This window comes from Nymphalis io, chromosome 17 (genome assembly GCF_905147045.1).
Source record: "Nymphalis io chromosome 17, ilAglIoxx1.1, whole genome shotgun sequence".
Taxonomy (NCBI): domain Eukaryota; kingdom Metazoa; phylum Arthropoda; class Insecta; order Lepidoptera; family Nymphalidae; genus Nymphalis; species Nymphalis io.
Window position 1 is genome coordinate 5,090,320 of NC_065904.1, and position 17,726 is coordinate 5,108,045.

Below are 17,726 nucleotides of genomic sequence, written 5' to 3' on the forward strand. Positions count from 1 at the left end.
TTTTAAAGATTAATTAAACAAACAATAAATTAAACATTTAATTACTTTTTAGAGATTTGACATGTTTCTAACAAAAAGAAAATCACTATAACTACAAAATAAGCAACATCGTCTCAAAGTATCCTGTTACCAAGCACGCATCTCTATTTCCTGACAAAAAATAAAATCTGCGAGATGTTAGCTAACTAGTATTTTCATTTATTTTTTAATATATAGGCTAGCGCTTGGCTGTTATCATACCTGATGAAAAGTGAAGATACAGTCTAAGGTGGAGCGCGCTTGCCTAGAATCTTCTATTCACTATTGACTTGAAGGTACCCACATTGTAGGTGGTGTTTGCGAGGGTATTCCAGACCTTACTGGTGCGTATCAGAAACGAGGAAGCAATTATCAAGTTCTACAACTTTTCTCTAGAACTCAATCATATATCTCTCATCGTTAAGGCAGCGTTCGTAAGAAACGTTTTCGTTCTACCATTCTTTCTCCGACTAACTTTGCAAATCCCACTACCACGAAAAAATCTTTTCATGTTTCGGGTTAAATTTTTTTATAGAATAGAATGGCGGACGAGCATATGGGCCATGATGGTAAGTGGTCACCAACGCCCATAAACATTGGCATTGTAAGAAATGTTAACCATCGCTTAAATCACCAATGCGCCACCAACCATGGGAACTAAGATTTTATGTCCCTTGTGCCTGCAATTACACTGGCTTACTCACATTTCAAACCGGAACACAACAATACCAAGTACTGCTGCTTTGCGATAGAATATCTGATGAGTGGGTGGTACCTGTACCTCGTCTGGGTAGACGAGCTTGCACAAAGCTCTACCACCAGTAAATATATAGCCTACGACACTCACAAATGATTGCCTTTTATTAGTAAAAGAATTTTCAAAATCGGTTAGGTAGATCCATAGATTACACCCTACAACCTCACAAACTTTACCTCTTTATAATATTAGTATAAATATAGATTTATATTTCAATTGGTATATATTTTATAACTTTTACATGATGACCAGATCACGTGAGTCGTGACCGAAGGTCACATCACATCACATCATGACGTGTCTACTTTCACAACCATGGACATTTATTGGCTAAGTGCCTGTGAAAATAAATTTACAGTATTGTAATAATTCACTATTGCTTCATTATTAATTTAATATGAATATTTTAAGAATACAACAGACAAAATACTAATTAGTATTTTAGACATGTTCCCATCAAATTTTTGGCTCAAGACCATGTAGACTTTAGTGCTTAATCAATTTTGAGAATTATTGAAGTTGAAAACGCTAGAAATATATTACTATGGTAATATGTACTGTAAAGACGTCACACTGCATTTACGAAACGGCAGCTTCGTCCGTCTGGACTTCGTTTTGTTAGGTACAAAAATCCTTTAATTATAGATATGTAATATTTAAGTTAATAGGAAGCAGTGAGAGTCTAGTTGATTTGACTGTTAGACTGCAAAGCACAAAACAGTTAGTTCTAGGCCTAGGGCCGACCTAAGAAATTAGGCGTCCTTTTATATCTGAATATAATTAAATAAAACTACATCGCGTTGTTTTAATAATTGTACTTAGATACTTGCCTAAATAAATAATGCTGTCCATTTCTATTCAAAAATTATGAGTTTATATAGTATCCCTACTTATTTTACTTCCTTCCGCCATTGGGGCCTAATTCCATAAAATCTTGATATCACTGTTTGTTATAAGACAAAACGCCTTATTTAATTAGTGTAAATATTTCTATCTTGACAAACAACAATAACACCCCAATTACTCTTCGCTCTACTGTTTGTCACATCCTATTAATATTACTTCTACAATATGTTTTCTTTCAAAAGCCTATTTACCATTTTATTTGTGCATTTTCAACTTGAAAATTGCACACAAACCTTCCTCATTTCCCTACTCGAGGGGCGAATTGAAATAAAAGCTTATAGTTTAGCCGTGAAAACGTAACAGACAACCAAAAAACTTACTTTCTCATTTATAATATTACGTATATTATTTCACAGTCGATATTTTTAACCAATGCAAAATGTATTATGAGCCTATTATTCTACTATTAAGAGCGGAGATGTATTGTAAGTTATTTTAAAAATAAAAAGACATAAGTAATATGAATACAACTATTTTTTTAATAAAAATAATTTCTTCTTTTTCAATATAGTTGTAGTGTTGTTTACTTAAATTTCAATAATACTATATATTATGATAGGGTGCTGGTGTGGGAACGCTCATGAGAGGTGAATCCAAATATTCCATTTCAGTAGTACTCAGAGCTGGCTCTGTCTGAGTATTCATCTTTTGTTGTAAAGTTTCATACAACTTATGAACAGACTCGTTATGCTGGGTTCCAGGCTGTAAGGCTTTCATTAAAGTCTGAATTCTTGTTTCTGGCAACTTTGGATGTATATACCATAGTAGCTTTAACAGATGTCTCGTAACATTATCTTTAGATAAACCAGCAAAGAAAAATTCATCAAATAAGACTGTGCTGAAGTCTTCACCCTGGAACTCATCAGGCAGCTGTATTAACAAAGCAACAAGAGCATGTAAAAATGGATCTTCATATGCTCGGCCATCTTTGCAACTTCCTAAAATACTGAGAATCCTAAGGATAGCTCCTCTATCTCTTAGTTTAGCGGCATGGAGTGTATAGTACATAGCCAATACACCGCACACAGCACTCTCTCTCATGTATGCTTCACAGGCATCAGGAGGAGGTCCCGAATGTTCAATGGTTGTAATAGCTGACTCTCTTTCATCTGGAGGAAGTTTGTTATGCAAAGCACGGACTTGATCATCAACCATGAGAGACATTAAGGCGGGAAGATACTTAGTTACTACTTGGCTGTCGAGTTTAGGCTCTTTAAAATCTTGTGAATCAATCATCTCCCACGCACTTAGACCTAATGCAAGCATTCTGAGTAATAGAATTAATATTGTATTGTCTCTCGGAAGTCCTTCAGTGTTTATTAAATGTTGTAAAATTTTAATGGCAGAAGTAGCCAAGAAGTTAACAGCATACGGATCACATAATGTCATTGATAGATCTCCTAAAACTTGTTCATGACCTTTTTTTATACTGTCTAAGAATCCTTGTAATTCTCTTGACCTTTTAATATCAACATTTCTCTCTCTTATACATGCATCCAAACACCATGTGAACTTGTGGCATGGGTCCACAGATATAATATCTTGCACTTCAGAATCATGAAGTGCCATTAATAGTTCAGCTCTTAATGTGCAATAGTGTACATTTCTTGTTCGCAGGAACAATGTACGAAGAAACTGTAGAACCATATCATAGAGTTTAACACTTGTACCAATCATATGTGCCAGCTTCTGTACAACAGCACCCTGTCTTCTCACTTTTGGTGAAGGTGCAAAAAACATATTTGAATCTTTCTCATGATCAAATAATACATTTTCTTTCTCTCTTATGTATTGACTGAGTAATGGTGACACTTCATCACCAAATAATGATTGGTTGTCTTGCCAAATTTGTCTTTTTACTTCTGTATCTGTGTCGTTATAGAGATCTCTATCGCGAACTAACACTTTTAAGAATTTATCATCAATATGTGATGTATTTTTTAAAATACTCATAATAACAGGTCTAAGAGCCTTTACTTTAACGACAGGAAAACTTTTAAGTAAAAGTTCTTTAAGTTTTTTTTCATGTTCTTTTTTATCTTTAGTAGTACCAATCTCATTAATATGTGTTATTAGTTTATCCCTTAATTCTTCTAAAACAGATGTATGAAAATCGAGTCTGCGAACACCGTGAAGATCCAATAAAGGTAGCATAGGCCTTAAAGAGGGCAGTAATATACCATTTTCTAGTTGAAACTCTTCAATTGCTTTTAAGGGATCGGTACAACTTGTAAGAGCGTCTCGAAGAAATGTTTGGCCGGGTACTCCTACATCTTCTAATCCAGTCCCAGGTAATTTACTTGATGAAGCCATATTTTTTTATTTATTAACTACAACGTATTACAAAAATTATGAGTTGTAACAAAATAAGAAGTTTAAATAAACAATACGTTTGTCTCTTGTCCATTTATATAATATTCATTCACATTCACCATTTCTCGCCTCCAAGATCGAACTGCCGCCTGTAGCAAAGTCATACGTCAACGTCATCAATCTTGTCAGTTTTCATAATCACAGATTGTGTTGCCAACCTTAAAAAGTTAAAAATTAATGTGGCTATAACTAGTTAAGTGGAATAGTGTGGTATTACGAATATAAGAAAATTATTCAATAATTGTTTAAGAGCGTAATACAACAGAACAATAAGAAAATTGCATGCAATTTGAAAATTTAAGTTTTACTCCCCCGAGTGGAATAAGGTATACTAACCATTTAACTTTAACCGTTTTTCTGTTCTTAAGAAATTAGACTACGTAGGTAGTATAGAGATACATAGTAGTATATTTGTATATAAAAAGTTCATCAACTCAAAATTTCAGAATTTTTACTTTCCGAGAAAGTTCTGACTTAAAAATGGGCTATTTTCAAATTATTATATATAATTAGTGAACACATATTATAAATTTTATAAACGCGAAAGTTTGTGAAGATGGACGGATTGATGGAGCGTTGAATTTTTGGTACTCTTTCAAAACTTATTGAACGGACTTGGATGAAATTTGAAAAATAGAAAGCTTATATCCTGATTTAATAATAGGCCACCTAACATCTTTCCCCATTCTTCACACGCGGGCGTAGCCGCGGCCGAATCTAATAGGCTATAAAACATAAGTAAAGTAAAATAAGAAATACATGTCATAGTTGCAAATGAAATAAAATAATTTAAACTAAATAATAGATGGGTAGAACTATAACTTAACCTACAAAATATTAAGTAATATTCATTATATTATAATAATATTAATCAATATTATTGTGAAATATATAATAAGTATAAGAATATTAAAAAACGACCTAAAACTTCAGTGTATAGTAATTTCTTATAAATATTGTATAATAAGTAGAATCTACTTTATTAATCGTGGTACGATGAATGATGATTTAGTAAAATGAAAAATCTATAAATTATGAATAAGGTTTACTGGTAAATAAGTTTTATTTAGACATTTTATAAAACTCTATAAATTAAAAGTAATAAGTAAAATATTTAAAATTGAATATAAAAGAATACAATATAAGTTAGAATCTTCGAAGAAATAAAAAAATATATTTAAGTTTCGTATTCATTTATTAAAAACAGTTATTTCCACAGAGTACATAGTTACGGGTTTTTCAGCATAATTATTAATCACTAACAATGGCAATATTGGCAATTGATATTTGACAATTGACAAGGTAATGCTTGTCATGTCAAGTTTCAAACTATAATATACTAATATATACAACACACAATTTACAATTAGAATATTTTTACAATATAAGTTTAAATAATAGTCACGAAATCCTAAATAGTCATGCTTATATAAAAACTTATTATTCTTTACTTTTAAATTTTTAAGCATCGAAATTTAGTGATTAAGACGAAAACCAAGAACAGAAATTGCGTTTTCTAAAAATGTCAGAGAAGCAAAAAACGTATGTTTATTTCATAATAATATGTAAAATGAAAAGAAATTTTTGCTCTAGTTAAAATTTAGTGATAATTACACAATCTTAAATGTTATAGGCTTATTTGTGGCGATGTTAATGGAAACTTTAATACATTGTTTTCCCGCGTTGACTCAATAGTGAAGAAGTCTGGGTCGTTTGAGTTACTACTGTGCGTGGGAAACTTCTTTGGATCAGATAATTCCCAGTTAGATGCTTACCGTATGGGAACAAGAAAAGGTAAAAATCATCAAAATATAATGCTGCCTATATTTTGCCTTTGCAAAGACAAAGTATCTTTCTAGGCTTATTTTTATTTTAATCCTTAGCTTATGAAGTTTAATATTCCACCAGACTAAAGCCTAGTTAAAATTAGTATAATTGAAACTAAAGTTGTACATTTTTTGTCGTTTTAAATAAGAACATATTCTTTATGATTATTTACAGTTCCTGTAACAACTTATGTATTTGGTCCGTCAAATAGTGAACATGTGCCGTACTACTGTGATGAGGGATCAGAAATAGTTCCAAATGTTATTTATATGGGTATTGTAATTTTATAGTTGGCTTTTGTAATTGAAATTAGATCTTTGCTGTGCTGTACAATGTGTGTTATTTATTACACTTTCTAATTCACAGTGGTTTTTAAATTAAAATGTAAAGTTAAATCTATAATTCATTTTATAGGTAGAAGAGGTATTTTTACCACTAGCTCTGATGTCAAAATAGCCTATTTAACTGGTTTGTCTCGACGGGAACTTGGTAAGGATATACAAAACTGTACATTTGAACCAAGTGATTGCAGCGCAGTCCGAGATGCTTGTTTTAGAGGACAAAGTGAATATCGAGGTGTTGACATGTTAATAACTACACTTTGGCCAGTGGGAATACAGCAAGATGAGTGTCAAAAGGTAAATGTTTCTGTTACGAATGCTTACAATAACAGCCTGTGAATGTGCCACTGCTGGGTTAAAGGCCTCCTTTCCCTTAATTAAGCACACGAAAATTCAGTGGCGCTTGCCCAGGTTTGAACCCACGGTCATCGGTTAAGATTCACGCGTTCTTACCACTGGACCATCTCGGCTTCCTATGAATGCTTATCGATACTAAGACATGAATTTTGATGTTGCCTGGTAATAATCATGTAGGTACATTAAAATAAAATTAATAAATACATCTGTAAAAAATGAATATGAAAATTAACAACTATTATATCTGTATGAACCAATCATAGTTTTTTATTATGTAATATAATAATATATGCTATACAATTCTATTGATTGACATTTTTTAATGATAATTGTATTTCAGGCAGAAGTAGAGCCAGAGAGATTGTCAGATTTAATATCTTGGCTTTCTATCCACATTAAGCCAAGATATCACTTTGCACCTTCAACAGAAAAATATTTCGAAAGACAACCGTATAGGTAAGTTAGGGACTATTCATATAACAACTAACATTAAATGTACATAACATATATTTTATGCACTTTATATCAACATTTTATATGCCCAGTTTCAGAAAGATCAAAAGACAATATTCTTCTTAAATTATGTAAGACTTTAAATTTGATCGAACAATTAAATGTACAAATAATATCATTTTTAACAGAAATCAAAGTGTTCATCAAGACTATAAAGAGTGTGCTACAAGGTTTATCGCTTTAGCTCCAGTTGGGAACAAAGTGAAGGAGAAGTGGATATATGCCTGTTCCCTTCAACCCATAACTAAGATGAGGATGACGGACCTCCTTCAAAGCACCACAGATGAAACTCCTTGTCCATACAATCCAGATTTGTTGAATCAACATCAGCCCGGGAAAGTTGTTAGAGTGTGTATTGTTTAAATACTAATATGTGTTTGTTAGCATTGTTGTATTAATATTTAAATAAAATGTCAATAAATAAAGGGTTGCCAGACCCTGAGATACAGTAGTTTACTCAGTGTAAAATATTGTCAAAACACCTACCAAAAGCAAATATGTCTGGCTAAAGCATACACTCAGCAACCCTGCAACTAAAGAAACAAGTTGTATCTAACAATACAGTTCTATAATTTTTGTTATGTGTTTGCTAGGTGTCTGGAAATGGGCAGTTCTTTTTCAATATGGATGCTGGAGACGACGACCACGGAAAGAGAAAAAGGAAAGGTGGTGACAATCCAGAAAGAAAAAGAAAAGAATTTGATCCAGGTTTTGTATATTTTTTTTTAACCACAAAAGTAAGAATCTAACAAAATATGAATGAATATATCAAGAAGGATAGTTTATCTATGGCAAAATGTTTGTATGACATTTCAGGTTAAAAGCATGCTAAATTCAATTAAATGACATTAAGAGGCTTAATGCATAGTATATTTAATTAAATGTCCCGAGAGGTAAAGATAAATAAACATAAACAATTTCGACCTTGTATTGATATTTATACGTCATTGATCGGGACCTTAATAATCTGTGGTCTATAATAATACATTGTGAATACCACATATAATATTTTGAGTGACAGTTAAGTTTTTATTGAAACTTTGAAAATAAAGCAATCAAAGAATAAAGATAAACAAACCTTAGAATTACATATTCCATGCAATTTGTCAATAGCTCTACTGTAGTATGCACAACAATATTTCTTGATTTATGTATCTAACATCCAAAATGCGACTCCATAGTGAATATCATGGATTATTTAAGATCTCGACCAATGATGTTGCGTTAATTGATGAATTCGGTGTCAAAGTTGTTTATTTGACCCTTGTGGTTGGAATAGTCTAAGAATAGTTATAGGAATAGTCAATAGGTATAGGGGAATAGTGTTGTATTATAAAAAAAGATACATTCTTCAAGAAATATTTATAGTGCATTATTGTGCATATGTCATTTTAAATTTGTTCCTGCCATTGGAATATATTATACTCCGATATGGCCCAGATTACTGGTGGTAGGGCTTTGTGCAAGCTCGTCTGGGTAGGTACCACCCACTCATCAGATATTCTACCGCAAAACAGCAATACTTGATATTGTTGTGTTCCGGTTTGAAGGGTGAGTGAGCCAGTGTAATTACAGGCACAAGGGACATAAAATCTTAGTTCCCAAGGTTGGTGGCGCATTGGATATGTAAGCGATGGTTGACATTTCTTACAATGCCAATGTCTAAGAGCGTTGGTGACCACTTACCATCAGGTGGCCCATATGCTCGTCCGCCTTCCTATTCTATAAAAAAAAAAAAAAGATGGCCCAGTGGTAAGAACATGTGAATCTTAACCGATGATCGTGGGTTCAAACCCGGGCAAGCACCACTGAATTTTCATGTGCTTAATTTGTGATTATAATTCATCTCGTGCTTTACGGTGAAGGAAAACATCGTGAGGAAACCTGCATGTGTCTAATTTCACTGAAATTCTGCCACATGTGTATTCCACCAACCCGCATTGGAGCAGCTTGGTGGAATAAGCTCCAAACCTTCTCCTCAAAAAGAGGAGGGCTAAAGGCCTCCTGCCTTTAGCCCAGCAGTGGGACATTCACAGGCTGTTACGGTATACTACGATAATAACAATAGCTATAACGATAATTTCCTATTATTTATCAGAAACTATCTTTAGGGTATAAAGATCCTTTCAAAAATGTTTTACATATAGACATTATTTAGTTTGCATATGATTTATGTATGAATAAAACGTTTTTGATATCATATATTTCCAGATACATGCTGGTTCTGCCTGTCGTCTCCAACGGTGGAAAAGCACCTGGTGATCAGCGTGGGCAGCCACTGCTACCTCGCATTACCCAAGGGTCCGCTAACACCCTTTCATGTGCTCATACTGCCCATTGCTCACCATCAATCTGTTACCAAGGTAATAATTTGAACGGTTCTGGGTTCATAATTCATGTTGGGCAATTAAAATGTTATTGGGTTTTCTGTCATACGATACAGCTGTCATGACTCAAATTGGTCAGGAGGACATCAGTTTGATGATGATGATCACTATGAAAGTATTATGAATCTACAAAAATAAAAATTTGCTCCATCAGGCTCCGGATGAAGTAGTTGCTGAAATAGACAAGTTCAAAGAAACACTAAAGAAGTTTTACTCGTCGATGGACAAGCTCGTAGTGTTCTTCGAGAGGAACTACCGCACCTCCCACATGCAGATACAGTGCGTGCCCGTGCCGCCAGCCTGCAGCGACCAGTTACTCGAGGTCTTCCAGGTGAGCAGTCGGGCTTTGGAATTTGTTTACACCCTTGCCTCGATGCGCATATTCTCTTAGTTCTCCATCTAAAATCACTTCAGTCGTTGTTGCCTCCAGACATATTGACTTCAAAATATTTTTTCGGAATATATGGTATTGTCCAACTGTACACACCTGCACACATATCGTTTACGACACGCGTGGGTGGTGTCGGCAGGACGAGGCGGGGCTGCACAGCGTGTCGCTGGAGGTGCTGCCGCCGTACACGCGCGTGGCGCAGGTGGCGCTGGCGGGCGCGCCCTACTTCCACGCCGAGCTGCCGTCCGCCGACCAGCTGTACGCGCGCACCCGCCAGCACTTCCCGCTGCAGTTCGGCAGGTACGTCTTGGTCGGCTGTTTTCACATTTCAATTCTTCATCCTCCAGTAACAGTACAGTAACAGCCTGTTAATGTCACACTGGGCTGAGGCCTCCTCTCCCTTTTGAGGAGAAAGCTTGGAGCTTATTCCACCACGCTGCTCCAATGCGGGTTGGTAGAATACACATGTGGCAGAATTTCAATGAAATCAGACACATGCAGGTTTCCTCACGATGTTTTCCTTCACCGTCAAGCAAGAGATGAATTATAAACACAAATTTTCAATTCATCCTCCAATTAAGCCTAAAGCTTGTGTTAGGTTTGTACGACAGTTGCTACTGTAGTTTTATAAATCAGTAGACAGTCGAAACTTTTCGTTTTGGAATTATGTTTCCTTGGTGTCAGGGCTTTCTACAAGCTAGCCTAGGTGGGAACCTCATAATATATTTTATCACCAAACAGTAATTCTTAGTATTGTTGTGTAACATAAGATACATAATATTCTGTTCCCAAGGTTGGTGGCGAATTGGCGATATAAGAGATGGTTGCTATATCATACAGTGCCAATGCCTATGGGCAGCGGTGACCATTTACTATCAGGTGGCCCCTTTTGCTAGTCTAGCCATTATATATCAAATATGTATATTTTTTATAGCATAGGTAAGCGGACGAGCGTATGGGCCATCTGATGTTAAGTGGTCACAAACGCTCACAGACATTTGCATTGTAAGAAATGTTAACCACCGCTTATCGCATCAGCAATGTGCAAATACCAACCATGGGAACTAAGATGTTATGTCCCTTGTGCCTGTAATTATACCAGCTCTCTCCCTTCAAACCAAAATACAACAATACCGAATACTACTATCTTGCGCTAGAATTTCTGATGAGTGGTACCCACCCAGACGAGCTTGCATGTTGATTTTTTACTCGTCGTATTTCTAATTGTAACGTTTCTTGTGCAAAGTGATTCTTTGCAAATTTGTGTATTTTCCATTGTGGTAAACATTTTCTTCAGGTTTAAAGGATAAAAAATCACTGTTTCGTTTTCAGGGACGTGTTATCCAGTCCACCGATATTGAATTGCGAGGACAAAGCTGATTGGAGGCAGTGTCTGCTGAGTCGGGAAGAAGAGGACTCGTTAGTGGCTGTGTTCAGAGAAAAGTTTAAACCGTTCGATTTCACAGCTGACACTAGTGACAGTGATAGTGACTAAAATGAAACGATTGTAAACATATTTTTTTAATAATGCGAAATAGTACTTCAAAAAGGTTTTACTGTAGTCAATAAATAATATTATTAAAATGTGTCTTCAATTAATTTTATTCCCAGTGACAGTTATTTATTTATTGGAACATAAAACGTTAACATTTAGAAATTTAAATGTTAACAGCTACATTAGTCATGTGTGAATGGGGGATGTAAGTGTATGTGTGGAAGTGCAAGTGAGATGTGGATTTTTTTTTACATTGTAAGTTTTCAAATATCGTAGTGACTAATGATACACTCAAAAGTAAACGGCTATATTTTCACACGGTTTTCTATCGACTATGGAGCCAATCCTTTGTGGCCGTTTTGCATTCAATTGAAGTAAGTGAAGTAAGTAAGAGTTCTATAAGATAAATAACATCAAATATTAGTGTTTCAACCGCTACTTTTATTTATTTATTTAAGCCTAATATATGGCAATACCATCATTTTAATTAATGTAATCGGGCTTAAATGATTCAAGACATTTGTTCACTGACAGTACTTTTGTTCTGTCCCATTCACACAAACACTCTGCATATGTTAGTTATGCGCGCCTGGTACTTCATTTGTTCACTGACAGTACTTTTGTTCTGTCCCATTCACACAAACACTCTGCATATGTTAGTTATGCGCGCCTGGTACTTCATTTGTTCACTGACAGTACTTTTGTTCTGTCCCATTCACACAAACACTCTGCATATGTTAGTTATGCGCGCCTGGTACTTCGCAAATTAGAATGTTATGGTTTTTGGTAGCAAATTGATAATTTTTAGAAAATAAAACTGTTGAAGAAGTGCACACGATCAGCCGCTTTCGAGGTCCGGAGGGAAGAGATAGTACCTAAAATGAATTAAAATTCAAAGAAAAAAAAATGACATTTCGATATATTACATCCGATAAAAAGGTGGTAGGGCTTTGTGCAAGCTCGTCTGGGTAGGTACCACCCACTCATCAGATATTCTACCGCAGAACAGCAGTACTTGTTATTGTTGTGTTCCGGTTTGAAGGGTGAGTGAGCCAGTGTAATTACAGGCACAAGACACATAAAATCTTAGTTCCCAAGGTTGGTGGCGCATTGGCTTTGTAAGCGATAGTTGACATTTCTTACAATGCTAATGTCTAAGGGCGTTTGGTGACGACTTACCATCAGGTGGCCCATATATGCTCGTCCGCCTTCCTATTCAATATAAAAAAAAGGTTTTACTATAATGAATAAATGATAATAATAAAACGATTATTCAATTAAATGATTTTTTTTTATTTTCGTTCACATCGTACTGTACCTAATAACTCATTTGTTTTATAAAAACATATCTGTAACAACATGATTAACTAACTTACAATACTTATGTACTCATGTATATTTAACAAAACATTTAAAATGATATGGTACATTGACTAGATCGAAATTATGGAGTTATATACGATTTGTTATAACTTGTATGCGCGTGCGAGATTTCGTTGTACATAAGACAAAATACAGTAAAAAAAAAAAAAACACTTTTTCATTTCACATTTACGAATTATGATACAAAAAATATTATTGTTGATCATTTTATATAATAATAGAATTAATTTTAGTATTATATTGAAAGGAAATACGCAAATGTGATTTGTTAATTCGGACAATAAAGTAATTTTAACCAATCAGTTTAAGTCTTTGCTATCATTTAAAAAATGCATTAAATATTGCTGTCGACATCTAAACATTGCGAAGCGTTCATTGTGACGAAATTATCAAACTAATTACATAATTCACTAAAATTACTAAATGATTAATCGATTAACTAGCATTAGGTATTTGTGATTAGATTATATAAAATAGATCTCAATTAAATATAGGGCAGTCTTCGTTGGAATTACGAAAGAGAGTCAACGTAAACGATTGTAAATTATATAAAAACACACACTTCACATAAATGTGTGTCCGTAAAAAACTTGTGTCCAATTCTCAAACTAGCACTACTCGATACAGTTAGACCTAACGCACATAAAAGTTTTTCTATCAGCCGATTTTTTTAGTCAAATTGGCTATCGACATTGGATTGGAATGTGTAAAGTAAATACTTAAGTCTAACGATTAAATTATCGGCCGATAAAGAATCTCCAATGTGCGCTAACCGTTAATGTACATATAAAGTTAACTTTCTGCCGTATTCACCAAACTATAGGTAAGTGTATTGTCTTGTGTTACTGTTTACTGAGGATATACTAACACCTTTATAACATCCATTACTTAAATAGATATACAATACTATATCTTGTTGCACAGTCATTAGGGTTCAGTTTTCACTACGGAATTTCAATTTAAAAATCAACAATTATAGATTTTATCATATAAAATTGAACCGTAATCACTGCGAGAGGAGCGTGTCGAGTTTTACGGAATATTATAACATTTTATAATAAAACACTATTGAAATTATACAAACAAGTGTAGATTGTGTATTATCATAATTTTATTATAAGTCATGACCCAAAAGTGAATTGAGTGTTCTAAAATATTTAGATTATTTCGTATTCATAGCAGACAATAGTAAGATGGAAATTTATTTTTTTATAAGAATTTAAATTTTATTTATTTATTTATCACTATTAAATATAGCGAAAAATGGTTTTAAACATTTTCAATCACATTTCTCTTATTTTGAATATATATATTTTTTTAATTATTTATCGTTAATAATAACTCGGGTTTATCATTATAGCTGTGATTAGAATACGTTAGAAAACGTTAATTCGAATTGTTAGAACGTTGAAATTTGTAACATAATTCTCAGCGCTTTACATATGAAACATTACACCTACGTTTAAATATGTTAGTATTTTTAGATTAACCATTTTCTTAAGGTTATTATTTATAGACAGCGATAAGATTTTTACCGATGAAAACGAGATGTTCTCATAAACTTTACAACAATCAAACATTCCATAATTAAACATCGGATACAATTATTCAATCGTATCCGTAACTAGTTTTAAGACTTTGGTCAATAAGGCATTAAGTTTAAAATATATATTTATTTTAATTATTGTTCTTCTTAATTTTTAATTTGATATTAAGTACACATTAATTACAACAATATTTACAGTCATCGTACAAGGTGCTATATATAACCTCGGTGACACTCCTCTTCAATTAGATAGTTATGAATAAATTATTGTTATTATAAAGCAATAACATATCCATAAATTACTTTAAATAACTCGATTTTTGAGTACAGAGTACAAAAATGATTATCGTTATACGTGGCACTAAGAGTTATTATATTACTATAGCTATCTACAATGTATGTACACGATTAGACAGGTGATGTTTGGCAACAATCGCAACTGCAGTGGGATCTTACCCTTAGTGTTTGTAATAAACTTAGCTCGTTAGCTCGTGGAAACGTAAACGTATATCGTATGTACGAGTATGTATAGTAAAAATGGTCATATATTTCTGGTAAATAGGAACAACTGTTATCGTTACGGTAAATGAGACATTTAGACGATTTCGATCCCACTGTTAGTTTACAAATATTCAAATATCGAACTAATTTGAATCGTCTCGATCGTTACGAGTTTCTACAAGTCAATAATTTTCATCGACAAATGTTAAAAGATGACAAACTTTTATTGAATCGATTTTTAATTGAAAATTTGGTCAGACGGTTCAAATGTTTCGATTTAGTAGTTGTTCGACTGTTTTAGTCGATGTACTCATGAGAACCCGCTATGGGGTTCGTCTCTTGGGTGTCTCTGGTCGCGAGAGGTCAGTGTCGGTGTAAGTGGTGCGGTGTGGGCGGCTCAGACGTTAATCTGGAAGGCTTCGCGCGTCACCTTGTGGTCTCCGAGCGGCGCGCGCTTGCGGCGGGGGAGCCCCTCGCACTCGGTGTCGTCTGAAAACCGCGACGGAGGGTGGATGTGCTCGTTGAACGACGGGTAGTTCGATATACTGGATCGAAAAATATTTTTCTACTGTGTAATACCAGGTTGTGTGATCACTATATCTATAGCCAATCGTGTCGTGGGAGTTTGTTCCAGTATTTCGAATGGTAAAAAAAAATGGTTTTTAAATGTGATGATTGTTCTCTACGTGAAGTGTTACTTTTTCGACCGAATATTTCGACTCGCTTCGTCTCTTTGACGACCTTTTGTCGGTTGCATGCATTACAGCTTATATTATCTTTAAATAAACCTATTTTAATGGAATATTAGAAAACATATTAATATTTTTGTTTTAATAATTAAATTATCAGCGACAAATTGATACTAAGTACATAAAGCTAAAAATAGGTTTATTCTTTAACAGTTAAAATAGTGTATGAATTTTTACATAGTTACATCAAGTGCTAATTCACAAGAAATTGCAATTTCAGATTCTAAGGTACAATTATTATTATACATATTTAAGGTGAATTAAATACTTTTGATTACAAGGACTGTTGCGTCTCTAAGAATTATGTTTTAGGTTATGCGGCTCTTCAATCGATTGAAGTTTTGAATGGATGATTTGCTTTTTCTGGAGATAAAGGTACATTGCTTACATTACATTATAATATTATTCTTTCAAAAATATTTGAATTTCTAAACTATTTAGATGTTATGTATCATGGTCTTGATTATTTTGTACAATTTTACTTCTTTTCAAGTAATGAATATAACTTAAATTAGTTTTTTTTTGACGATGATTGTTGATGTTTAAAATTTTTTTTTTCTCGGAAGAATAGTCTTTCGTCGATGGTATTGAAACAAGAGTCTTCGCAGATCTTCTAATAAGTTATCATGAGTATAATATTCTTATGAAAAAATATAATTTATGTGATGAGCATCGGACCCGCAACTACTTAACAGGATAATTTGTAATAGTTCACCTGAACGTGGTCTCATCATTGTGGCTGCTGTACCCGCTGGAGGAGCGCACATGTCGCTTGCCGAGCGCGCCTGCCTTGCCCTTCCGCGACGGAAACGCCTTTCGCACCATGCCGCCCCCGGAGTTCTCCGAGGACGACGACGACTCTTCGCGTTCCACGCTCGGGTCTAGAAGCAGTGCATTGCAGCATTGTTATCACATTACTGGTGGTAGGGCTTTGGGCATGCTCGTCTGGTTAGGTACAACCCAGTCATCGGATATTCTATCGCAAAACAGCAGTACTTGGTATTGTTGTGTTCCGATTTGAAGGGTGAGTGAGTTAGTGTAACTACAGGCACAAGAGACATAACATTTATTACAATGCCAATGTCTATGGGGGTTTGTGACCACTTACCATCAGGTAGCCCATATGCCTACCTATACTATATAAAAAAACATAACTCATATCCGGCTCGAAGGACTGATAACAGAAAACTTAAAAGGAAAAGTATAGCTAAAGTAAAATGCACCTCGAAATCTATTCCATAGAGAATTTTTAATGACATTTATATTCCACATTGTTTGACTATAGTAAATACGTAATACGAATCATTTTCTGTGATAAGAGTTATTTCATGCGTAGCTGACGATTTAAATAACCTATTTAAATGGCATACGTATAACAAAATGATGTAATTGTTTTTACAAGGACGTAGAACATAGGGAAACATTGGGAACGCTCAAGGTAGGGCGGTGAAGAAGCGGTTAGAATTACAGGCGGTGGGGTGCGCGGGCCGCAGCCGCGCGCCGGACTCGCTGTCGGAGTGCAGCGCGCTCGCGTCGTCGCTCGCGTCGTCCTCGTACTCTGTAATGGGCAGGTGCAGCGTTAATATCTTCTTCACCTCCGAGTCCGTCGAGCCCAAGTTGTCCGACTCTGTAACGTAACGCAATAGTAGTTTAGACGAGAGGTACGACGATATGTGGCGTGAAGCTGCGGCGGGGCTACACGATAACGATAGTTGTGTGTTTATTTGAGTAACATGAACAGATTTATTTGTTTATCTTAACAAATTAAATTAGTTGAGTGTGGTTTATTTAGACATAAGCTTGTTAAGAATCGAGTATATAATAGGAATTAAAAAAAAGTTGTGAAATTTTATGATGATATGATTGAGTGGATTGTATGTTAAAAAGACAGAAAATAAGCTTAAGATATTTAAGTTTCTACGTCAAAACTGTCGTTATCGTGGTACCATTGTCACAGCGAGAAGCACGTTTAGACTGTGTGAGTAGAAAAAGATGTATGATGTGATAGTTTTTTGTTCGAGTTAATGAAATGTATCGATGAAAATACGGTCATGATGGCTGGAAATAGAAGCTCGGGAGATGAGAGGCAGCATTCACATTTCTAAAGTCATGACAACATGAAAAGAACTATATAAATATAAATGAGAAATAAAAAAAATACCGAGGATAGCATTACAATACA

General features: G+C 34.5%; 3 protein-coding genes across 3 annotated transcripts in view; 1 reads left to right on the plus strand and 2 right to left on the minus strand.

Annotated features, from left to right (window-relative positions):
- Window positions 1-2,137: 2,137 nt before the first annotated feature.
- Window positions 2,138-4,131, minus strand: LOC126775088 (negative elongation factor B). The gene has a single exon (XM_050496847.1). The coding sequence runs from the start codon at window positions 3,992-3,994 to the stop codon at window positions 2,225-2,227; it is 1,770 nt and encodes a 589-aa protein (XP_050352804.1). The 5' UTR covers window positions 3,995-4,131; the 3' UTR covers window positions 2,138-2,224.
- Window positions 4,132-5,381: 1,250 nt separating this feature from the next.
- LOC126775091 (CWF19-like protein 1) lies at window positions 5,382-11,459 on the plus strand. The gene is made up of 11 exons (XM_050496852.1): window positions 5,382-5,596; window positions 5,688-5,848; window positions 6,056-6,154; window positions 6,296-6,519; window positions 6,920-7,035; window positions 7,221-7,440; window positions 7,686-7,800; window positions 9,304-9,455; window positions 9,634-9,810; window positions 10,010-10,170; window positions 11,203-11,459. The coding sequence occupies exons 1-11, from the start codon at window positions 5,577-5,579 to the stop codon at window positions 11,363-11,365; spliced, it is 1,608 nt and encodes a 535-aa protein (XP_050352809.1). The 5' UTR covers window positions 5,382-5,576; the 3' UTR covers window positions 11,366-11,459.
- Window positions 11,460-15,065: 3,606 nt separating this feature from the next.
- The window catches only part of LOC126775142 (cell adhesion molecule Dscam2), a 232,919-nt gene continuing 230,258 nt past the window's right edge, over window positions 15,066-17,726 (minus strand). Inside the window, exons 36-38 of the mRNA XM_050496926.1 lie at window positions 17,013-17,171; window positions 16,260-16,425; window positions 15,066-15,340 (exon numbers count right to left, since the gene is read on the minus strand). Coding sequence (XP_050352883.1) covers window positions 15,193-15,340; window positions 16,260-16,425; window positions 17,013-17,171 — 473 coding nt within the window. The 3' untranslated portion in view covers window positions 15,066-15,192. The remainder of the gene's footprint in view (window positions 15,341-16,259; window positions 16,426-17,012; window positions 17,172-17,726) is intronic.

Coding starts and splice junctions, on each gene's coding strand:
- LOC126775091 (XM_050496852.1), top strand. CDS start 5,577: ATGTCAGAGAAGCAAAAAAC. Junction 6,520..6,919: donor AGCAAGATGAGTGTCAAAAG/GTAAATGTTTCT, acceptor ATTGTATTTCAG/GCAGAAGTAGAGCCAGAGAG. Junction 9,811..10,009: donor AGTTACTCGAGGTCTTCCAG/GTGAGCAGTCGG, acceptor TGGTGTCGGCAG/GACGAGGCGGGGCTGCACAG.
- LOC126775088 (XM_050496847.1), bottom strand. CDS start 3,994: ATGGCTTCATCAAGTAAATTACCTGGGACTGGATTAGAAGATGTAGGA.